The sequence below is a fragment of the Schistocerca serialis genome, chromosome 7 (genome assembly GCF_023864345.2).
Source record: "Schistocerca serialis cubense isolate TAMUIC-IGC-003099 chromosome 7, iqSchSeri2.2, whole genome shotgun sequence".
NCBI classification, from domain to species: domain Eukaryota; kingdom Metazoa; phylum Arthropoda; class Insecta; order Orthoptera; family Acrididae; genus Schistocerca; species Schistocerca serialis.
Window position 1 is genome coordinate 420,550,234 of NC_064644.1, and position 26,189 is coordinate 420,576,422.

Consider the following 26,189-nt stretch of genomic DNA (forward strand, 5'->3'; position numbering starts at 1 on the left):
CCTAATCTAACAGATATGCACGTTTTTCACTGTGACATATGTAATCCAGCAGATGTGTTCAGTAACCAGAAGAATGAGTTAACACTTTTAACAGAATGTTCTTAAACCGGAAAGTGAAGGTGAAACATTTCTTGGTAAAGTGATAACTAGAGAAGAAAACTGGCTTCCACTAATATAGTCATATTTGTTAATCAAAACATGAACAGAACTATAAGGAAAATTTGAATGAATGTCTGTGTTTTATGCAACACAATTTTCTTCTTTTTCTGATCCCTCACTGATTAGTGTAATATGCACTGCAAATTTCTGACACGACAAATCAAGGGGTAAAATTTCTAAAGGCATTAAGAAAGGCATTCTATGTTATATTGTACTTATTGATCCTGCACACCAACAGTTCACTTCTTCCAACAACAGAATGTGAGAGCTTTGCACAGAAACTACAATATTAGTTCATCTCCACCTACCTCGTAATCCTGACAATGGATTATTTTTTATTGTTTCTTACACTTGATGAAACACTCAAAAAAACAACAGTTTAACACAATTGAAAGCATAATATAACTCTGGCTGAGTCTTGAAGATCTGTTTAAGGACTGTTTTCTGAAGTGGGAGGACATATGTTGCTATATAATCTAACATTTTCCTTGTAAAATCAGTCATACAATCTTTTAAACAAACCTAATTTTGTAGGTCATTCATCCAGATGTTGTTTAAGCAGACACAGACATTATGATAATAAATAAAATTCCAAGGAACATGCCACCAGCTCTCAGAAAATTTGAGTTCCAAAGTGGTGGTTATTGTAATGATGCTATCATATTACATGTTTTATGTTATAATATTACATGTTTTCATAGTCTTTTGCTTCTTATCTATATACTAGAAGAGACTGCAAGACAAATCTCACTCACAATCTTTAAAAATGCATATCACAGGAACACTTTGATTTTATATAGAGTGCAACACTTTTCAGCTATATTCTCATCTCAAACATTTTCTGAACAGTAACCAAAGAGATTTCTTTATTCACACCACTGTAGAACAACCATAATTTGAACATAGGCTTGAAAGATCAGTAATTTAGAGCTACAATTATTTACATTGATTAAAGGCACAATATTCACTACTTATCACATTATTTTAATCCTCATAATCTGGCTTATCACTCTGATAAAACATCTTTCAGTATCACAGCCAGTGACACATTGCAGTGTGCTCTTTAGACATTCATGTCTGTGCAGAAAGGGCTACAAGCCTTTCCTCCAGTTGACTTTTTCAATAAACTCTGAAATAGTGAAAGAATCTTGTCATCACTGAGTGTTAAGACTTCTTCAGCAGCAATATGGGCCAGTAGAAAACAACAAACAGCAGGAAGAATGCTGGAAATATTGTACGTGAATGCCTATCAATCTCTCTCCACAGTACCTGAAAAATATGAATGTATATTAGTGATTATGTTTGTTTGTGGTTGATGTAACTGATACAGAGAATCATCTACTGCTGTTACTATTTTCTTGTATTGTAGTGAGATATTTTAAGAAAATTTAGGGCATCATATAATGTTTTCCTGGTTAGATTCAATACTGAAATTGACAGTCCTTCCATATTTCTTTAAAATTCACTTATTTAAGATGTGACAAAGTTAGTAATTTAAGATCTTCTTAATTTGAACCAGAAATGTTTCATTTCCCATAACAAACATGTAAGTACCAGTCAATTTAATGTGGTTACTCTAAATCAAATCCACAGTCGTCCATGTGATATGTTGATGGCTAATGTTACAACAAATGTTTTGATTTAACTAATGGTACATGGTGAATTTCTAACAATTATAATGAAAAACATTTCTATGGCCTACATTCTGTAAAACAATGCTAATGGAATAAGAAATTATAGATTTACTTGGTGTGTCAGATATGGGTACAGTTTTAAGCTTTTCATGAAATAGTCTATCATCTTCACCAGGAACAACTTATTGTCATGCCAACAGCAGCAATCATGACAGTTAGTTGTCCTTGATTAAGGAAACAGACTATTTCATCAAAATGTCAAAACCATTCCCAGATCTGATGCGTCAAGTAAACTAAGAATATTTTATACAAGGATGTCGCCCGAGAAACTTTGATCTCACTGCTAACTGAAAATGCTTTATTGTAATGTGTACATAAATTATATCAATGTGTGCAAGTCAACTAGTGTAATTTATCACTAGGAATTTATAAGTGGTGTTCAAAAAGAAATGAGCCGGAGTCTGGAATGCACAAACCAGTGACAGGAGGGCATTATCGTGGCGTGTGTAATGAGGTGAGGTTGCCACCAGAGTGTGGAAGTTCACAGCCTGTCATTAGAGGGCACACATGCACATCACATGAATATATAGAGCTAGCAGCAGCATGCATCAATCATCAAACACTGTCAGTCGCATTGCAAACAGTGACATGGAGGTGTCAAAAGAAGAGCAAAGAGGTGTTGTTCGTTTTATGACAATGGAAGGAGTAGGAGGAACAGACATTCAACGACAAATGTCACAAGTGTACGGTGAACACTGCATGACCCTTTCAAGGGTCAAGGTGTGGCACAAGCGCTTCAGGGAAGGATGGGTGTTGTTAGCACGGTCTGGAGCACCGCACTGCATGAGCGATGACATTGTCCAGCTGGTGGATACACTCATTACCCAGGACCATCGAGTGACAGTGAAAGCCATAGCTGCCCTGGTTGGATTGAGTGTCGGAAGTGTTCACACTATCATGAAAGAACAACTGCACATGTGCAAAGTGTGAGCCCAATGGGTGCCCCACAGGCATCAACCACACCAGGAAGCATGTTGACTCTGCTTGGGAAGGGAATGTGTTCCTGGCAAGAGTGGTGGCTGGATACGAGTCATGGTATCATCACTTTGAACGAGAATCAAAAGGACAAGGTCTCCAGTGGAAGCATCCAGGGTCACCACCATCAAAAGCAGCCAAGGCCATCCACACGAGTGCAGGAAAGGTTATGCTGACGTTCTTCTTTGACCAAGACGGCCCCCTTCTGATTCACTTCCTGGAGCATGGGACAACAGTGAATGCCCAGCGTAACTTGCAAACCTTGGCCACCCCTTGCCAAGCGATCAAATCAAGGCAACCAGGCAATCTCGCCTGTGGGGTCATTCTGCTCCACGACAAAGCAAAGCCTCATACGGCCAAAGCAGTCATGGCACTCCTGCATAAATTCAAACGAGATGTTCTCGGCCACCCTCCATATAGTCCGGACCTCTCTTCCTGTGATTATGCCATTTTTGGTCCCCTTAAAAAGGCTCTGAGGGGCAAATGATTCACCTCGGACGATGATGTCCAGCAGTACATGTGGAACTGGTTAACATCACAGCCCCGGGAATTTTATGAGACAGCCATTCATCACCTTGTGTCACAGTGGGACAAGTGTCACAACAGCCAGGGTCAATACTTCTAACATGCAGATACTGGTTTCTGTAATTATGCCTCTGGCTCATTTGTTTTTGAACGCTCCTTATACAGGGTGGTCCATTGATAGTGACCGAGCCAAATATCTCGCGAAATAAGCATCAAACGAAAAAACTACAAAGAACAAAACTCGTCTAGCTTGAAGGGGGAAACCAGATGGCACTATGGTTGGCCTGCTATATTACATATTCGTGTAGTATGTAAAGAAATATGAATGTTTTAGTTGGACCACTTTTTTCGCTTTGTGATAGATAGCGCTGTAATAGTCACAAACGTATAACTACGTGGTACCACGTAACATTCCGCCAGTGCGGACGGTATTTTCGTGATACATTACCCGTGTGAAAGTGGACCGTTTACCAACTGTGGAAAAGGTCGATATCATGTTGATGTATGGCTATTGTGATCAAAATGCCCAACGGGCGTGTGCTATGTATGCTGCTCGGTATCCTGGACGACATAATCAAAGTGTCCGAACCGTTCGCCGGATAGTTACGTTATTTAAGGAAACAGGAAGTGTTGATCCACATGTGAAACGTCAACCACAACGTGCAACAAATGATGATGCCCAAGTAGGTGTTTTAGCTGCTGTCACAGCTGATCTGCACATCAGTAGCATACAAATTGCGCGAAAGATGGGAATCTCAAAAACGTTGGTGTTGAGAATGCTACATCAACATCGACTGCACCCGTACCATATTTCTATGCACCAGGAATTGCATGGCGATGACTTTGAACGTCGTGTACAGTTCTGCCACTGGGCACAAGAGAAATTGCGGGATGATGACAGATATTTTGCACGCGTTCTACTTAGCGATGAAGCATCATTCACCAACTGCGGTAACGTAAACCGGCATAATATGCTCTATTGGGCAACGGAAAATCCACAATGGTTGCGACACATGGAACACAGTGACTTTGGCAGGTTAATGTATGGTGTGGCTTTATGGGAGGAAGGATAATTGGCCCCTATTTTATCGATGGCAATCTAAATGGTGCAATGTATGTTGATTTCCCACATAATGTTCTACCGATGTTACTACAAGATGTTTCATTGCATGACAGAATGGCGATGTACTTCCAACATGATGGATGTCTGGCACATAGCTCGCATGCTGTTGAAGCAGTATTGAATAGCATATTTCATGACAGGTGGATTGGTCATCAAAGCACCATACCATGGCCCACACGTTCACCGGATCTGATGTCCCCGGATTTCTTTCTGTGGGGAAAGTTGAAGGGTATTTGCATTCGTGATCCACCGACAACGCCTGACAACATGTGTCAGCGCATTGTCAATGCATATGGGAACATTACAGAAGGCGAACTACTCACTGTTGAGAGGAATGTCGTTACTCGTATTGCCAAATGCATTGAGGTTGACGGACATGATTTTGAGCATTTATTGCATTAATGTGGTATTTAGAGGTAACCACGCTATTACAGCATGCATTCTCAGAAATGATAAGTTCACAAAGGTACATGTATCACATCGGAACAATCGAAATAAAATATTCAAACGTACCTACATTCTGTATTTTAATTTAAAAAACCTACCTGTTACCAACTGTTCATCTAAAACTGTGAGCCACATGTTTGTGACTATTACAGCGCCATCTATCACAAAGCGAAAAAAGTGGTCCAACTAAAACATTCATATTTCTTTACGTGCTACACGAATACGTAATAAAATTGGGGGTTCCTATTTAAATAAAACGCAGTTGATTTCCATTTGACCTATGGCAGCGCCATCTAGTTTGCCAACCATAGTGCCAACTGGTTTCCTCCTTCAAGCCAGACAAGTTTTGTTCTTTGTAGTTTTTAGTTTGACTCTTATTTCGTGAGATATTTGGCCCAGTCACGATCAATGGACCACCCTGTATATAACAAATACTAATACAAAACTGCAATAGTAAGAAAGAAAAAGAAACAGAAACAAGTAAAAAATAAATGTGTGTAATTGGAGGTAACCATTTCTAGATATTGCCTCTCCCTCCCTCTTCTTCCTGAATCTGGAGTAAAGATATTTTATTAATTACAGAACTTCATACACTTCTGGAAGTGATTTCCCATTGTTCCACTAAACCTCTAATTTATCCAATTATTCTTCTAGTGTGACATGTCTTGAACCTGACCAACACATATATACAAGAAATCTTCAATTTTAGAATCCCCCCCGCCCCACCTCTCCCCACTGGACAAATCTTTGCAGATGCCCAAGACCGTGCCCTATAACGAACTTGACAGTCATGAAAACTGAGGGAAGGGGCAGTGTGCTGAAGAAAATCATGTGTGCCAGCATCAATTAAAACACTCAAGTCCAGTCTGTAATTCTTAAAATCTGGTTATCAATTGTAGGATTACAATTAAGTGCACCAAATGGATATGAACTGGAAACTAATTACTGTTGAACTGGAAACTAATTACTGCAGAACAAATATAAAAGGTGTAGCTCTTTCTGTTGACAAAAAATTGAAACTAAGTTACAAAGTTATAACTTTAAATGATCTTTGTATAGAAGCAAACTTTGAGTCTGCAGTGGTGTTGTTCCCAAAACTAGAAATAATTGTTGTCTCTACATCATCTTCCAAACTACAATAAAAACTTGTTTGTAAAAACTCTTGAAGAACCAATAAAACTGTAACATAAGAGTAAAAACTGCAAAGTGTTAATGTTTGGTGACATTAATATAGACATTACGTATCAAAGTGAGACAATAAGCTACTTATTAAATACATCAACTTCATTCAATTTATACCGTATAAATGACTATCCTACCAGATTTACAGCATGCATGGATAACGTAATATGCAGCTTTCAATTACACAGAATGCAATCAAATACTACTGATCTAGCTATCTCAGCTCATGAAGGGCTGTGGTATAGACTATCTCTAAATAATAAATAAAATAAAATAGAAAGAAACATTCCACATGGGAAAAATATATTAAAAACAGAGATTCCATGACTTACCAAACGGGAAAGCGCTGGTAGATAGGCACAATAAAAAACACACAAACACACACACAAAATTTCAAGCTTTCGCAACCCCCGGTTGATTCGTCAGGAAAGAGGGAAGGAGAGGGAAAGATGAAAGGATGTGGGTTTTAAGGGAGAGGGTAAGGAGTCATTCCAATCCCGGGAGCGGAAAGACTTACCTTAGGGGGAAAAAAGGACAGGTATACACTCGCTCACACACACATATCCATCCACACATATACAGACACAAGCAGACATATTTAAAGACAAAGAGTTTGGGCTTTGTCTTTAAATATGTCTGCTTGTGTCTGTATATGTGTGGATGGATATGTGTGTGTGTGCGAGTGTATACCTGTCCTTTTTCCCCCCTAAGGTAAGTCTTTCCGCTCTCGGGATTGGAATGACTCCTTACCCTCTCCCTTAAAACCCACATCCTTTCATCTTTCCCTCTCCTTCCCTCTTTCCTGACGAAGCAACCGGGGGTTGCGAAAGCTCGAAATTTTGTGTGTGTGTTTGTGTGTTTTTTATTGTGCCTATCTACCAGCGCTTTCCCGTTTGGTTAATAAATTAAATAGCTGTTCCACTGAAAGTGGAAGACTAATCTGAGTCATTAATCATCACAAATTAAATCAGCAACTAAAAATTCACCCAAACAGGCTATGAAGGCACAACGGTACTGACTGGCCACTGTGTCATCATCAGCTAAAAAGAAAATTAAACTTTATAAACTGGACTATAGCAATCTTGCAGGATATGAAAGCAAATGAGTCAGCAACTGCATTAAAAAGACACTAATGGAAACCTTTAGTGAAATCTGTCCTACATATTACAAGATTCACTGCAAACAGAAACCATCTACTAAATCTAAACGCATATGGAACTGGTATACACCACAACTAAGCAATAAGAATCATGACACTCCTGTGCTATTATATGTTAAACAACAGTATAGCTTATAATGAAATGTTCACAACAGTAACAAGGCATTATAAATAAGAAATCAAGTTAGATAAATGTGACTCAAATGATGAACGTATTCTTAATGCAGAAAACTGACACAAGGCAGCTTGGGAAGTCAATAAAACAGAGATAAATTGTCAAGAGAAAACCAGTGTTATAACTGCACCACCAGATACATTAAACACGCATTTTAACAAACCCCTCTCAGGCATCAAGGTAGAGGAATATGTGAACAAATACATAGCTCTACTGCAAACTAAAAACAATAATACAAAAGGTAGTCTTAGCTCAACTAATGAAACTAGTAGACAAGTCGATGAAACAATAGATAACACACAACCTGCGAACTTCAGTTTGTTATGGAATCTTGGACTTTATCACCAAACAAATAAAAAAAAAAGAAATTTTAATACCACCAACAGATATTGTAAACAAGATATTAGATGGAGATGACTGCCCAGAATGCTTGAAAATCTCTATAATTAGGCCTGAAAAAAAGTTGAAAGAAGAACTGCAAGGAAAATACTGGGACCTATAAGTAACAGTGATGGTGAATACAAACTAAGATCAGAGAGCTCTATTTGTAAATATAAAAGCTACCTGATGTAATAGGGAAAAGAAGACTGCAGTTTTATGCACACACACACACACACACACACACACACACACACACACACAAAATAACAGACTAACCAACCATATCTTCAACATACTAAACGGTTACAATACCAAACCTACATGGTTCACTGAAATTGACAAACAATTTGAAAAATTGGAATTAGAATGAATACTGGAGTGGGGTGGAGCCAGGAAGAAAAGGAATGACACTTTCAAAGGATGAAAAATGTCTGGGAGCAACAAAAATTAAATGCAAAGAAGAGGAAACAAATGCTGATTTCTCATACCATTCATAGGGATTGCTCAAAGAAGTAAGTAATAAATCTGTTTATAAAAAGTGAAAACCACATCACCAGACAATTACCGATCCATTCCCACTTGTCTCAATAATGTCTGAGGTAATCTTGTATTGTATGCAACAACAGCTTAGCCAGCATTTTCAACACAGTTTACTCATTTTTGCACAGTACGGTTTCTGTCTGGCCTCTCTACTATTAAAACAGTTGAAAGCATTACAGCAAAAGTGTATAACTGCTTTGAGAATAAGTCAGTCAGTTCTGCAACAGTACTTGCCCCAGTAAAACCTTTGACCCAGTCCCCATAACGTGCCAATTAAAAAGGTAGGTCACTGTGGAATAAGAGAGAATGCTTGTAACTTACTAAAATCCCACATGAGTAACAGGAAGCAGCTTGTATGTCTAGTCAATTGAAAATCAGATTGTCTACCAGTCATAAAAGGAATGCCTCACAGCTCAATTTTGGGCCATTTTTATTTTATACTGTATATTTGAATGACCAGACCACAGTATTACTGTGGAAATCTGTGTTCTACATGGATGATACTATACCAACTGCATATGGCAGCAGGATAGAGGAACTACAACCATATATAGTCACACTAATACGAGGGCAGTTCAATAAGTAATGCAACACATTTTTTTTCTCGGCCAATTTTGGTTGAAAAAAACCGGAAATTTCTTGTGGAATATTTTCAAACATTCCCGCTTCATCTCGTATAGTTTCATTGACTTCTGACAGGTGGCAGCGCTGTACGGAGCTGTTAAAATGGCGTCTGTAACGGATGTGCGTTGCAAACAACGGGCAGTGATCAAGTTTCTTTTGGCGGAAAACCAGGGCATCTCAGATATTCATAGGCACTTGCAGAATGTCTACGGTGATCTGGCAGTGGACAAAAGCACGGTGAGTCGTTGGGCAAAGCGTGTGTCATCATCACCGCAAGGTCAAGCAAGACTGTCTGATCTCCCGCGTGCGGGCCGGCCGTGCACAGCTGTGACTCCTGCAATGGCGGAGCGTGCGAACACACTCGTTCGAGATGATCGACGGATCACCATCAAACAACTCAGTGCTCAACTTGACATCTCTGTTGGTAGTGATGTCACAATTGTTCACCAGTTGGGATATTCAAAGGTTTGTTCCTGCTGGGTCCCTCGTTGTCTAACCGAACACCATAAAGAGCAAAGGAGAACCATCTGTGCGGAATTGCTTGCTCGTCATGTGGCTGAGGGTGACAATTTCTTGTCAAAGATTGTTACAGGCGATGAAACATGGGTTCATCACTTCGAACCTGAAACAAAACGGCAATCAATGGAGTGGCGCCACACCCACTCCCCTACCAAGAAAAAGTTTAAAGCCATACCCTCAGCTGGTAAAGTCATGGTTACAGTCTTCTGGGATGCTGAAGGGGTTATTCTGTTCGATGTCCTTCCCCATGGTCAAACAATCAACTCTGAAGTGTATTGTGCTACTCTTCAGAAATTGAAGAAACGACTTCAGCGTGTTCGTAGGCACAAAAATCTGAACGAACTTCTCCTTCTTCGTGACAACGCAAGACGTCACACAAGTCTTCACACCCGAGAGGAGGTCACAAAACTTCAGTGGACTGTTCTTCCTCATGCACCCTACAGCCCCGATCTCACACCGTCGGATTTCCATATGTTTGGCCCAATGAAGGACGCAATCCGTGGGAGGCACTACGCGGATGATGAAGAAGTTATTGATGCAGTACGACGTTGGCTCCGACATCGACCAGTGAAATGGTACCGTCAGCATTCTGTGCTGCTCTTTGCCACGTGTCCAGTGTTTATGTGCCTTAACCTAGATATGACTGTTTCCTTCAGGAAGCATTTTTACAGAGGAGCTTAAAACCACTTATCCTACTTGTTTATCCTACCTTGCAACAGATGGCATTAGTATACACTTCAAACAGCTGACCCTTGTTTAAAACAATATTTAGCTTTCATTTTTGGCTCACAATTATTCTGTGTGCATGAGAAATCTTGGTTTGCTGAAAATGGATTATCTGCCTGAAGTTCAAGTTGATGGGTAAGTATAACTTCTCCGTGTGCTTAAGTATTAGAGATATAACTGTACACATATTCTCTCAGAATGTCATATTAGTATAGTAAATGATAAATGGATATTTGCAATTTGAATATATCCTCAGTGATTGCCAGTTAAAGCACATCCTTCTATAGGGACATTAGCTTTATGCATACAAAAATCAGACACAATGTTTTATGACATTTCTCTTTTGCTCCAACATAATTACATGTGCTTGTACAATACTTTAAGAACAAAAGTATGTACTCTGCTTTAAGTCACTAACATTTAGATAATACACTCTTATGCATATTTATCATCATTCAAATTTTTGAATTTTTGTTGTTTGTTGTATCAGAATCGAGAAACCAAATTTATGTTTTGTTGTTTCACAAAAAACCAATATAAAAATTCTGCTTGTGAACATTTGGTTTGTAAGCCACACTTTTTCAATAGGATTGGTATTATTTCATTATATGAAAATCAAATGCAGTAGTAAGAACTAAACACTATTAAAGGTAATGATGATATAAGCAAAAACTTACACTTCCTAGACTTTTTGTTTTTTTGCATGGAATGGTTGATATCGGATGAACTTTATGAAATTCTGGAGAGTACTGATGATGACTTGCCTGGAAACGGTTTGGATGTTGCTTTTGTAGCACTCATGAGTGCTACAGATGATCTGACAGATGAAGATTCTGATCATGAAGAAGCACCAAATATTAATAATGTTCCAGCAAGTCAGTTGAAAGCTTCAGCCACAATTTGTGATAAGGATATGTCTAACAATATAAAAATTCTGAAGCCATCAATTTTGACAAATTATGGGGGTATTGATTGTTTAACTTTGCTGCCTTCCACATCCACTGCTGCAGTGTCCTATGCACACCAAAAAAATCAGCCACACCAAAATGAAGAAAATCAACTAAAACATCTCATAAGTACAACTGGGTATAACAGACACTTCCACCTACAAACAAAGAATGTCCACAAATGAGTACTGTAAAACATTCATTGAGTGCACCATTATAATATTTTGAACTATTTTTTTACAGGGATGTTATAAGAATGATGGTGAAATACACCAACCAATTTGCTACAAAGAACAGTTTTGGAGATTGTTCTGAAAAGGAAGTGAGGTGCTTTTAGCTAGTTTGCTTCTTAGTGGTTATGTCAGGGAAAGACATGTATTGGGAGATGTCAATTGATGTACACAACATTTTAGTTTCTAATGCAATATCCAGGGACCGCTTCAAGTTCGTTATGTCAAGTACTTACATTTGCTACAATGATCAACTTGATGGTACTGAGATATTTTCTAAGGTTCAGCCTCTTATAAGCTTGATAAAGGAAAAATGCAGAGAACATACACCTCACGTGCAAAACCATTCAGTTGACAAAAGCAGAGTTCCTTATTCTGGGTGTAAGGAGCAAAACAGTTTATTCAAGGCAAACCTATAAGATATGGGTTTAAGTTCTGGTGTGTAGAGTGAAGTAATTGATATCTGATATGGCTGGAACCATACCAAGTAGCTGGTACATTGTCAGAAAAATATGCACACAATGATTTTGGATATGGAGTAGCCATGACATATGTTGACCAGCTGGAAGAGCTGCCGTATAGACTGTATTTTGATAAAATATTTACTTATTTCATCTTCTGTGTAACTTGCATCTAAGAAATATCCAGGCCAAAGGTACAATAAGAACCAACCAAATTGGTAAAGATTGTAATCTACAGAAGGGAAAAGAAATGGAAAAGAAACCTAGAGGGACAGCTGACTTCAGATCTAAGAATTCAGTCAGCATGTTAGTGGCTTCATGGGATGATAACAACATGGTAACAATGGCAACTAACTTTGATATTATAAGCCCAACTCATCCAGTAATGCGATATTCATATCAGCAGGAAAGATGGATCACAATTCAACAATCAAGACTCATTTACCATTGCAATAAGTTTATATGTTGAACTGATAGAGCTGATCAAAATATTTCACTCTATAGAGTACACGTCAGAGGTAAGAAATGGCATCTCCCCATCATTGCACATTTTGTCAGTAAAGTGAGCAGAACACATGGCAACTCTACAGCAAAGATGCTGGTAAACTGGCCCACATGACGTTTCGTCAAAGACCTGTCACTGCAATTCTGGAACCAAAATGTGGTGTTGCTATGCAAAGAGGAAGACCATCTACAATGGCAAAAACTGATTATATAAATAACAAGCTGGAACATTATATTGCAGATTTTCCTCTGGATCCTGTTTTGGAAAAGAAGAAACGATGTCACTGTCACCAATGTAAATAAATAAATAAAAATCATTAAATTCAGTGTACCAGTTCATCTTTCTTGTTTCATACTGTTTTATTCAAAATTGTAAGACAGTATTGATCTGAGGATTAAATGCTGACAATGTGTTAAGTGAATATTAATTCAGCTGAAGTTATTTCAGAAGAATGGGCCATTTTTTCAAAAGCTTTGCAAATAAAAAGTTTTAAACTATCATATAAATGTAACTTTGATTATAATTAAGTGATTAATTACTGTTTTCATTAAAATACAAACAAAAATAAGTCAGTCTTATCTGGTTGAAGCTGACACTGTTTCTTTAAAATATTTTATTCACAACTCTTAAAAAGAGAATGTGAACTAAACTCACAATGAAATTGATATGAATAACTGTGGTAACAATCAGCTCAAATTCCATGAGTGATATGGTCACACAAAGAGAAACGGACAGGTTTTGTTTCAGTAATGACATTACATCGTGACATCTGATGTGGATTCTGAAAACATTGATCACATAAATGCAACTCACGCTTTTCTCACATGACATACTGAAAGCTGTGGGGGAAGGCAGACAGGTAGATGCAGTATTTCTTGATTTCTGAAAAGCATTTTACTCAGTACTGCACCTATGCTTATTGTCAAAAGTACAATTATATGGGGCACCAAGTGAAATTTGTGATCGGATTTAGGATTTCTCAGTAGGGAGGATGCAGCATGTTATCTTGGATGGAGAGTCATCATCAAATATAGATGTAACTTCAGGTGTGCCCCAGAAAAGTGTGTTGGGACCCTTGTTGTTCATATTGTATATTAATGGCATTGCAGGCAATATTAATAGTAACCTCAGACTTTTTGCAGATGATGCAGTTATCTGTAATGAAGTACTATCTGAAAGAAACTGCATAAATATTCAGTCAGATCTTGAAAATATTTCAAATTGTGCAAAGATTGACAACTTGCTTTAAGTGTTCCTAAATGTAAAATGTGCACTTCAAAAAATGAAAAAACATAGTGTCCTATGACTATAATGTCAATGAATCACTGTTGGAATCAGCCAACTCCTACAAATACCTGAGTGTAGTATTCTGTAGGAATGTGAAATGGAATGATCACAAAGACTCAGTTGTGGGTACAGCAGGTGGTAGATTTCAGTTTATTGGTAGAATATAGGGGAAGTGCAATCAGTCTACAAAGCAGATTGCTTACAAATCACTCATGTGACCAGTTCTAGACTATTGCTCAAGTGTGTGGGATCAAGGATGTAGCCAAAGGGGGGATCCAAGAGGTCTGGACCCCTCCATCACCTAAACAAAATTACCCTAGTTGCCATGTTGTGAAATGGAAATATGTAAGGAGCCATCAGAGAGTTTCCACTTGCAGGCATTGCTGCAGCAACACAGAGTGACCCCGAATTGGGTATATACCCATCGACATGTGAGCAAGGCACTCAGACATGCATGTGGTAAATACGGAAATGTGCACTATGGTGATATTATGAAATGATCCAAACAGGACCAATGTGTTGTTATTCTCTTCTTGGCATCCATCAGAAAATAAAGAATGTGTGTGGAGTAGAATGTGTGTCACAGACCACCATTGTGGAGTGGTTGACAATGGGCGCTGCTGCTTCATGATAATGCTAGTCCCTATATCAAAATGTCACATTGCAGAAGTTACACCTGCCCAAATGGGAGACACTCAAGTGCACACCCTGTGGTACTGATCTCTCCCCCATGCGATTACCATGACTTTAGTCCCTTGAAAAAGAACTTGAAAGGTCAATTATTCCTGTCAGATGAGGATATACAGCATACAGTTGCGCATTTATTCACACAGCAGGACACAGCGTTTTACCAGAAAGGTGTCTTCAACTTGATATGTCAATGGGATCATTGCGTCAATGCACAGATGATTTTGCCTGAGTGACATACCAATTTTGGTCTGTACAGCCTTCGAACAGTAATTTCTTGATCACCCCCTTCAACAAGGTCATCAACAGATTTAAGATATCAATTGCACTATTGGCTATCACCTTTCCCTACTGTATTTATTTATTTCTTACTCCATTGATCCATCTGTGATAAACGCACAAGGATATAGAGTGTGTCAGTAAACAATCAATACGAAGGTAGTAGTAAAGCAGTCAATCAGACAAAAGTAATACTACATGTTTGCTATACACAAATGTCATAAGAGTGACAGATTACACCAAACATTACACATACAAAGTGAAAACAAATTAAAAACCAGTGAAAATGACTATGAATGTTACATGGGTATGGTACCTACATCATTGCTCAGACTTAAACTATGGTGTATCACACTCAAAATATCTGGTCCATACACCTAGGTGGTTTTTTTCATTGTGGCTAAAATACTCTTCTAAACTGTAAAATGACCTTTCCAGAAGAAATTGCTTCAGATGCTCCCTAAAGGAGGAATGGTTATCATATTTGTTTTTAATATCTGGAGCGAGAGTCTGTCGCCAACTGTTGTACATTGTTGGCCTTACTCGAGTTCAGTTGTTATTTTGTTAATCAGTTTAGTTCTTACTTGTAGATGAATTTAATGTAAGTACTGCAATTTATTGTCTTTGTATTGTGCTCTATTCTGATAGTTTTTTAGTTTGTATATGTTTGTAACAAGAAAGAAGAGGAAAACTGATTGTGATTCTTCCACTCTTGTTATGGTAAGTTAAAGATACTCGTATGGATGCTTTACTGAAATAGTATAATTACCTACCTACAGCATTTTAATGTTAGCACTGTAGTCATTATTTGGGGTTGCAATACTTCAATATTTTACGAGGATGTGGAGTGGTATACAGTATTACAAATAACATTAATATCAGTGCATAAAAATACACTTGGGTTTGTGTATGTCACCCAAAAGTCTTGTTGATCAACAAAAATAGAGTCAAAATGGTGAATGTTACATTTCTTTAAAAAATCTGCTAAAAATTCTATCATTATTTGTCCAAATGGTAAGATATTGCCCAGTCTGGCCACCTGGGTGGTACTCAAATTATGAAAACCGTTCCAATACAGAATGATGGGGAAGGGTTGGAGAGCAGAAGCGGTATGTGATGACAGCACATTCTATAGTTCATTTGTTTCTAAAATATCTTTTCAGTGGGCTGCTTAAATCTGTCCACACCACCTGTGACCTGCAGCTCCGCCTCTCCTTTCATCCAAAATTTATTTACACTTTTGTAATGTCACAAGAACTGAAGCCACAAATTCCCTGCACCATCACACCTTAAAATGCAAATACGACAATGCAAGTGATATGGCTGGTACTTACTCTGGTCTCCAAGCTAGAATTAAATAAATCAACCCTCTTGCTTTGTATATTCTGCATGCAGCTGACTTCTTAAAGTTATAAGGAACCCCTTGAGTGTGAGGTCGCAAGTTCTTCAGGCTCATTTGAAAGTAATGAACAATTACAACGGGAAAAATATTAGCTGCTAAGGACTGGCCATGTGCATCATGAGGGTGACGCGAAATGAGTGTCTGGGAGGTGCAGAGATCAATCTTCTGTGGGATGTATTTATTTGACCTCACAAAATTGACCTCATCAACGTTCAAGAAATGTTCAAAACAAACCATTAACTTGCACTATGAACACCAAATGGAAAATAATGTGCCCTGGTGACTACAAAGGTTCGCACCATCAAGATTGAAGGCGAACTCCTTGGTAGCTACAAAACGTGCAGTATGTTCAGCTATGTATCCACTCTTAAAGAGTTCATATAGAATCATTTTGGTGTTATGTGGTGATTGAACTGATGGACTGTGATAGCATAACTGAACGTGAAGCAATCTGTTCTCCAGCTACCATGAAACTGGTTATCCTTTAAGGTGTCGTTGCAGAGAGTATGGTAATATGTTTTATGGCCGTGAACAAAGAAATATCAAGAGGCTGGAATTGTCCCATGATTCCAGGTGGGAAGAACTGCAATGTCACACAATTTTTGGGTCAACCAAAGCGTCCGATCGCACCCGTCGGCTTTGACCCGTGACGTAAGGCTGTTGTGGTGTGTGTCGTCACGACGGCACGGAACTTAGTTTGTGAGAGTGGCGTGTATGTAGGTGTCGTTTTGATGTGATCGGTGGTGTGTTAGGTGATGTTTTTGGTTTAGTTTGCGAGTGTGGCGTCGTGTGTGAATTTTGGTAAATTGCTTTTTTTATGTCTTTGGTAGGTATGGATATGACTGACGGGGTCAACAGTTTTCGGTTGTCGGCTATGATGGGGGACAGTGCATTGTCTCTAATAAAATTTCTTCAATTATTCGGATTTTTGGATGAAGTAGTGAAGTGTTCAGCATGTCGTGAAGAAATGAGGCTTACTTAAAGTTCCGGCGTCTTGGACCAGGGATGTCTGTATGTGGAGATGTCGTAAGGATAACAGGTCAATTATGGGATCGGGAGCTGCTGTTGAGCTATATAGGTCAAGGGAAGTGTCCGATTCCAGAAGATATTGTGTTTGGTGGTATTTGGGGAGTTTTGTGATGTCGGTTTTTTTCGTCGTTTTGTATGGCGGTGGGTGTCTAAATTTGTTTATATTTAGTTTGTCCCCACCCAAAAGCCCCCTATTTCCCGCGCTTGTCCCGTTAGTGTCATTAGGCTTTTTGTGAAATGTGTGTGTGTGTGTGTGTGTTTTTCGATGTATTTTCGTCCTCATAATGTCTACGTAACGACTTTATATGCGCCATATTGGAATCGTGGTTTATGGTCGTTTCCGCCATATCTGTGACGTCATGGGTCAAAGCAGATGGGCGGGATCGGACGCTTCCGTATTTCCCAATTTTCAGTTGGGATAGTTTGCTCTAAATGAGTATGATTTTTCTACACAGACCACGAATCAAGCTAAACCAAGTTATTTTGGCCAACTATTGCAGTGCTCATACCATAGTTGTAGTTGTAGTTCTCTTTTGCCAATTTTCCCACTCTTGCTTGCTATGACATAAAGAGTTCCAACTGGCCTTGCAAATCACGCACGCGAGGAAGAATCGTAGGGGGCAGAGCACATCCAACTTCTCGCAACACAATAAATAACTTTCCAACCTATTTACCATCCAGATTAACAGCGCTGTCAGTGTCGTCATTTAAGTTCAAGTGCTATGTTACAGCCATTATGGACATTGCAGCAGCCACTGCAGAGAATGTGAGCATACCTTCTCCCGGCCCGTGGTGTGGTCCCGCCAAGACGTCTGCAGCAGTGGTCGGCCGCGCATGCGCAGTACGGACCCGACTGAGCTGCGCCGGCTCGCGGCAGCTGAAGACGCCTGTGCCTGCTGCCCGGACTGTTGGCCGGCCGAGCCCGACTCCACGTCCCAAGCGGACATGCACGGCGATTTCTCCATCGCCTGGATGCGCTGCAACCCGTTAGACTTTTCACGGGGGCATTGTAAACGTCTCTCAGGAGAGAACAGGGATCACAAAACGAATGTCAATTTGCGCATTGCATTCGGGATCAAAACTGCATAGTATGAAAGGTTTATAAGCTGCGTAAAACGAAAATAAGTCCATCTGATGTTCTACACAAAAAACGGTAATTTCCTAGAATGATTGTCTATCGACGTTGCTGGGAACAAACGAACATATCGAACGTGCGATCGCAAATCGATCATGTGACTCCGATGGCGGGCGTTGTGATCAATTATTTGTGATCGTCGTTTTTATCTGTTTTCCGTCGTTCCCTTACTTGCTCTAAATTACATCCCTCCGCCAATTATTTGTGAGTTGCTAGGAAAACCCAGACGATTTATGTCATTAGTGAGTGGGATGTCTGGTGTTCTTGATGATTCTACGGCGGATTCTCTCACATGGAAGAATCTAATTCCATGTTTATCCAGCGCAGAAAACTGTTCGACTTTTTGTCGCAAGTATGGAGTACTACCGAGCGAAGAAAGAAGGCACTGTGTAGACTGTGGTGGTGCGAAGTGTGTAAAACTTCGTAATAACAGGATTTCCTAGAAGAAAGAACACAACATGTCATTCTTAACGGTTCAAAATCTGCAGATGTTGAGGTAATTTCGGGAGTACCGCAGGGAAGCGTGATAGGACCTTTATTGTTTACAATATACATAAATGACTTAGTTGACAACATCGGTAGCTCCGTGAGGCTATTTGCAGATGACACGGTTGTCTACAAGAAAGTAGCAACATCAGAAGACTCGTACGTACTCCAGGAGGACCTGCAGAGGATTAATGCATGGTGCGACAGCTGGCAGCTTTCCCTAAACGTAGATAAATGTAATATAATGCGCATACATAGGGGCAGAAATCCATTCCAGTACGATTATGCCATAGGTGGTAAATCATTGGAAGCGGTAACGACCGTAAAATACTTAGGAGTTACTATCCGGAGCGATCTGAAGTGGAATGATCACATAAAACAAATAGTGGGAAAAGCAGGCGCCAGGTTGAGATTCATAGGAAGAATTCTAAGAAAATGTGACTCATCGACGAAAGAAGTAGCTTACAAAACGCTTGTTCGTCCGATTCTTGAGTATTGCTCATCAGTATGGGACCCTTACCAGGTTGGATTAATAGAAGAGATAGACATGATCCAGCGAAAAGCAGCGCGATTCGTCATGGGGACATTTAGTCAGCGCGAGAGCGTTACGGAGATGCTGAACAAGCTCCAGTGGCGGACACTTCAATAAAGGCGTTACGCAATACGGAGAGGTTTATTATCGAAATTACGAGAGAGCACATTCCGGGAAGAGATGGGCAACATATTACTACCGCCCACATATATCTCGCGTAGTGATCACAACGAAAAGATCCGAGAAATTAGAGCAAATACGGAGACTTACAAGCAGTCGTTCTTTCCACGCACAATTCGTGAATGGAACAGGGAAGGGGGGATCAGATAGTGGTACAATAAGTACCCTCCGCCACACACCGTAAGGTGGCTCGCGGAGTATAGATGTAGATGTAGATGATGCTGAAATACTGTTACAAATTCAATGAGGACAGTGCGGAAACGAACGAGTATCAAGAGGAATACATGGTTCGACTCTTCCAAATTACCCATCCAGACCACCGTAATGGACTTTCACAGGGCGATAAGACCAACGACGAGTGAGGTAATTGTCTCCTTTGCAATTACAATTACTTTTGTAACGTTCTTCTTTTGTCGTTCTGTAGTGACCACCGTAAACATACTAATAACGCCAGAGTCACATGATCTATTTACGATCGCAGGTTCGATATGTGTTGTTTGGACCCCACGATTTCGATAAGCAATCATTCTTGGAAATTACCCAGAAAACGAATCATACGAGTTTGCTTTGATAAGTCTTGAGTACGAGGGTAATCCCAAAAGTAAGGTCTCCTATTTTTTTATAAGTGCGTAGATCTGTTTATTTCTACAATGGTTTACAGCTTGAACATTTAGCTATTTTTCGACATAACCACCATTTCTGTCGATGCATTTTTGTAGGCGCTGTGGCAGTTTTTGTATGCCCGTGTCATACCAGCTCGCCGCCATGCTGTTCAGAAAGTTATGAACTGGCGTGATTGTCTCAGGTGTAAAGTGGTATGCACAGGTTTCGTCACCCGTGACAATTGAGTCCGGAAAGTTGTCCTGTTCGGCTGCAAGGCGGTGAAGAAATGCGCGGGAAGCATCAACTCGTTGCCGCATGTGGTCCTCAGTCAGCATGCGTGGCACCCATCTTGCGCACACCTTCCGCTAGTTCAATGTTTCCGTTATTCTATGAGCGGTGATTCGGGAAACCTCAGGAACCAACGTGCAGAGACCATCCAGGGTGATCCGCCGATCTTTACGCATGCTTTGCTCAACATTCAACACTGTCTCCTCAGAAACTGACGGTCTCCCGCTCCTTCGTTTTTTTTTTTTTTCTTTTAAGCTGATAAGAACAGATACTACACTTTTTTTGGGGGGGGGGGGCTCCTTCCTCCCCTATAGCCCTACCTTTTCCTCTCCAAAAATGCCGCCATCCTCTAGTGTCGACGCAGCACACAAAGCAGGGCGCTGTTAATAGCAAGACTTATTGCCATAAACCGAAAATAAAAGCGGAGGAATACTCTGCTATGCCTCAGGGGGCGACGACACACTACTCAGAAATACACCTCTCTCTGCAGGTGTGAAGCAAGTGGTGAGTTTAGAAACTAAAAAGGAAGAAATAAATAAAGACAGAAATGAAGGCAAATTAAAAACTGTGACGGCAGCACACACAAATGAAAACGAAACTGGCCCATAGAATTAACGAAGTAATAATCCTCTAAGATAGATTACGTGTTTTCTAATTTTCCAATAATTTTCCATACAAGGTTCACACAAGTCCCATGTTACCAATTGCCATATTATCAGTAGCATAGAACAGTCGACTCTAGTGATGTCCAGAAGGCCAATGTCAAATCTTGGGTATAGGCAAGTCAAGGGTAGTTTGAAAGTCCGAGTGACATACGAGGTGCGGCTAGAAAAAAACCGGACTGATGCTGGAAAAAACATTTATTTACAATTATTTACAATTTCATGTTATCTCCTTCAATGTACTCTCCTCCTAGGTCTCTACACCGCTCCATACGAATTTTCCACTGTTCATAGCAATGCTGCAGATCATTTTCGGTAAGTCCATACATTACTTCCGTCGCTTTTTCTTTTACTGCTTCAACAGTCTCAAATCTAGTTCCTTTCAAAGCTGACTTGACTTTAGGGAAAAGAAAAAAGTCACAGGGGGCCAAATCAGGTGAGTAGGGTGGATGATCTAAGATGGGAATGTTGTGTTTTGCCAAAAACGTCTTCACTGACAACGCACTGTGAGCTGGGGCATTGTCTTGGTGAAGGATCCATGACTTTTTTCTCCACAAATCGTTCCGTTTTCTCCGTACTCGCTCACGTAGGGTAGCCAGGACGCTAATGTAGTAATGCTGATTCACTGTTTGTCCCTCTGGTACCCAATCAATGTGCACAATCCCTTTGATGTCAAAAAAACAATCATCATTGCCTTGAATTTCGATTTTGACATTCGTGCTTTTTTTTGTCGTGGAGAACCAGGAGTTTTCCAATGCATCGATTGGCGTTTAGTTTCGGGATCGTAAGTAAAAAACCACGATTCATCGCAAGTAATAACATTTTGTAAGAAGGTGGGATCACTTTCAATGTTTTCCAAGATGTCAGAACAAATCATTCTTCGGCGTCCCTTCTGTTCAATTGTGAGACACTTTGGAACCATTTTTGAACACACTTTGTTCATGTTGAAACTTTCATGAAGAATCTGCCTAACACTTTCCTTGTCAACTCCTGTTAACTCAGGCACTGCTCCGATTGTTAAACGGCGATCTTGTCGAACAAGTTTACCGATTTTTTCAATGTTTGCATCAGTTTTTGCTGACAATGGTCTGCCAGCGCGAGTGTCATCACTGGTGTCTTCGCGGCCATCTTTAAATCGTTTAAACCAGTCAAACACTTGTGTTCGCGATAAACAATCATCGCCGTACACTTGTTGTAACATTACAAACGTTTCACTTGCAGATTTTCCTAGTTTGAAACAAAATTTGATGTTAACACGCTGTTCTTTCTGTACACTCAACATTTTCCGACGCACAGACAAAACGTGAACTACTTAAAACAGACGCCACGGGCAGACTGAGTGCAGGAGGCAGATGAAACTCGAGCAGTAGGCGGAGCGGGAGTCACGTGACAGGCCACGCGACTTTCAGCCTTATTGCATTCGTTTTATTGTTTCACCAGTACTAGTCCGGTTTTTTTCTAGCCACACCTCGTAGATCCAGGGGTAAACTCAGGCAATTCCTGGACGAGGTGCCTTGGCCAACCCGGACCACCTTTTGATAACCATGAACCATTGCAACTTTCAGAAATCTTGCAAAAGTAGTGGTATAATTCCGGTCAGATTCCGCCAGGCGATGCTGGCTCCACAGGTAGTCCATGAAAGAGACAGCATCGGCGAGGGAAAGGTCATAGATCGTGAAAATGGTGTGGCCCGAGAGCCACACCATTGCGTTACGTCGTGGTCGGGGGTTGGTCTGAATATCAGGGGTAAGGAACCAGTCGATTGACACATTGTCTGGTGTCGTCCCACCGATCAGCGCTAATAGCGCACGTGCAAGGTCCCACACTTCTGTGACGTGAGGGCCGTCGTGAATTTCGGTCCGACCAGCTGCAAACTCTCTACACCACTTACGAACATTTTTGACATCCATGCACGACTCACTTCCGTCAATTGGCGATGGATTTCAATCGGAGCAGTGCCCCTTGCGTTCAAAAATCAAATAACTGAGCGCAATCCGCACTTGGCGGTAGCATCCAACGGGAGCTCCATTCTCAACGGCTGCCAAGCCGAGACTGAGCGCCTCAGCGCGGCGGGCGCATGTTTACACACAGCGCGTGAAACACTCTTCATAACAGTGTGACCAACTGCCACACAAACAGAGTTCTGTACTTATAAAAAATTGGAGACCTTATTTTTGGTATTACCGTTGTACAATACAAATGAGGCGCTGAGAGACATTAGCACACTGTCTTTGACGCTCCTCCCCCCCCCCCCCCTCCCGCCCCCCGCCCCCCCATCTAAGTGAATATCAGAGAAACCAGTGAGACAGCCTTTCATGAGTTCATATGTTCAATGTGGGCCTCCAGTACAGATAAACCATAGCATAAACAGATTTTTTTTTTTTTACTTTATTGTTATTTTGACACCTGAACAAACAGGTAGGCTGGCAGCAGCACAATACGCCGCTCTTCAGCCGAAGAGAGTACATGGAGATAAACAAAGAAGAGACATCACTTAGTAAAACGGCGGGAAAAAAACAGGAGACACAAGAACATAAAAGCACAAGAAGCCGTTCACACTTGATGACAATCCACACTACGAACTGGAGACCCGACGCACAAACACTGAAGAAGACGATGGCACTGGTGAACAATGGAGCGTGACGGCGAAACTGAACACTAAACATGACGGCACACACGATACACTGATGGCGGCGATCTCCGGCGCGCGAATGTCCACTGAGCGTGTGCGAGTCCGGGGACCTGCCAAGAGGTGAACAGGGGTGAGGAGGGGGAGAGGGGAGGAAAAGAGGATGCCACGGCTTAGGAGACGGGGACAGGAGGATAGGGACAGGGGAGGGGAGGCCCGGGGGTCGAGGGGGGAGAAGAGGAGGAGGGAGGGAAAAGGGAGAGAAGGGAGGGAGGGTGCCCAGAGGAGTAAGTACAGGAGGAGGGTGGGAGGATCAAAGTTGGTAGGAGGGGTAGATGGAGGGGAGGAGGGCATCATCAGGGAGAGGGAGCTGGCGGAAGCCACCTTGGGAGAGGGTAAGGAGGGTGGAGAGATGGAGACCGGGCGGGACGTGGGAATACGGCGCGGCAGCGGGCGGGGGTGGGAGAGGAGCGGGGAGACGAACGGGTGAGGAGGATCAAGTTTACGGGAGGTGTACAGGATCCGTATCCTTTCAAGGAAAAGGAGGAGGTGGGGGAAGGGGATGAGATCATACAGGATCCGTGTGGGGGAGGGGAGACGGATGCGATAGGCGAGGCGGAGAGCATGGCGTTCCAGGATTTGGAGGGATTTATAAAAGGTAGGGGGAGCGGAGATCCATGCTGGATGGGCATAACAAAGGATAGGGTGGATGAGGGATTCATAGGTGTGGAGGATGGTGGAGGGGTCCAGACCCCACGTGCGGCCGGAAAGGAGCTGGAGGAGACGGAGGCGGGAACGTGCCTTGGCTTGGATTGTCTGGAGATGGGGAGTCCAGGAGAGGCGACGGTCGAGGGTGACGCCAAGGTACTTAAGGGTGGGAGTGAGGGCGATGGGACGGCCATAGACGGTGAGATAGAAATCAAGGAGGCGGAAGGAAGGGGTGGTTTTGCCTACAATGATCGCCTGGGTTTTGGAAGGATTGACCTTCAGCAACCACTGGTTGCACCAAGCGGTGAACTGGTCAAGATGGGATTGGAGAAGGCGTTGAGAGCGTTGTAGGGTGGGGGCAAGGGCAAGGAAGGCGGTGTCATCGGCAAACTGGAGACATAAACAGATGTCAGAAGCACGAATAAATGCTACAGTCTCACAATTGACGATGATGCGCTTTCTGGTTCTCAGCACCTCAAATGGATTACTCTATGATAATATCCAAAACTTTATGTACCGTATCTCATTCAGAATACCACAAAATAGATTTATCTCTCAGTATAACTATAACATATATTGGTGTCCGATCTAATTTTAGCATATAGTGTGTGAATTCGCATATCTGTGGAGTGTGCTACCACCTAGCGGTATTTATGGCAAAAGTAGGTGAAAGTCTGCTGCAGTGTGCACCCACCTCATGGCACTGACGTAAACTGGTAGTGGCGTACCTTGCAGATGATCAAATCCATATGTATTTGGCCTGTAAGGCAATTACGTCACCCCAGTTGCGCATACACAGAACCTGCTTAAAATGTGCACAAGTGTAGGTGTGCTCACGACCCTGATGCAGTGTTTCACAGAGTCTAGTGGTGCAATGGGTAGCACAGTGCGGTAGATTTAGTACCGCGTATTTCAAATTACCGCATGTACATTACATTTAACAGCATTCAAAGAAAAGAACCAATAAATCCACAAGGTGTCAAAAGTTAGGTTGTTCACGTGCTCTTACATAGCAGTCGCCACTGATTATACTTTGGGAATATCAACAAATAGTGACCATCACCTTACCAGCCGACAAAATGGTCTTTGTCTTCTTTGGTGGACTTTCACCGGAACTTATCCTTTGTTTTGACTGCCGTTTTGGCTGTGGTGTGTAGTGACGGATCCGGTTTCATCAACAGTCACAGGTCGGTGCAAAAAGTCTTGCCGATTAAGATTAAAAATCGCCAGATACTCCACTGAAATGTCGTACTGGATGCTCTTTCGGTCGAATGTGGGCGATTGCAGCACCCACCTCGCACACAGCTTCTTCAAACTCAATTCTCGGTGCAGGACATTACGCACTCGCCCAGTTGAGATGCTTACAGTCTCAGCAATCTCACGAATGTTTATTGTGCGGCCTTGCATTAGCATATCATGGATTTTATCAATCATTCCTTTTGTGGTGACCTCAACTGGGCGACCGGAGTGTGCTTTGTCTTCGGTGCTTGTCCGACCATCTACATCTACATCTACATGACTACTCTGCAAATCACATTTAAGTGCTTGGCAGAGGGTTCGTCGAACCACAATCATACTATCTCTCTACCATTCCACTCCCGAACAGCGCGCGGGAAAAACGAACACCTAAACCTTTCTTTTCGAGCTCTGATTTGTCTTATTTTATTTTGATGATCATTCCCACCTGTGTAGGTTGGGCTCAACAAAATATTCTCGCATTCGGAAGAGAAAGTTGGTGACTGAAATTTCGTAAGTAGATCTCGCCGCGACGAAAAACGTCTTTGCTTTAATGACTTCCATCCCAGTTCGCGTATCATATCTGCCACACTCTCTCCCCTACTACGTGATAATACAAAACGAGCTGCCCTGTTTTGCACCCTTTCGATGTCCTCCGTCAATCCCACCTGGTA

General features: G+C 41.4%; 1 protein-coding gene across 6 annotated transcripts in view; it reads right to left on the reverse strand.

Moving 5' to 3' along the window:
* Positions 1-996: 996 nt before the first annotated feature.
* Positions 997-26,189, reverse strand: part of LOC126412747 (glycine receptor subunit alpha-4) — a 589,024-nt gene continuing 563,831 nt past the window's right edge. For 5 of the 6 annotated variants that reach the window (XM_050082488.1, XM_050082489.1, XM_050082492.1 and 2 more), the window contains 2 exons: positions 17,833-18,033; positions 997-1,428 (listed from right to left, as the gene is read on the reverse strand). In XM_050082488.1, coding sequence (XP_049938445.1) covers positions 1,324-1,428; positions 17,833-18,033 — 306 coding nt within the window. In that variant the 3' untranslated portion in view covers positions 997-1,323. The remainder of the gene's footprint in view (positions 1,429-17,832; positions 18,034-26,189) is intronic. The other variant, XM_050082490.1, reaches the window with a different exon arrangement.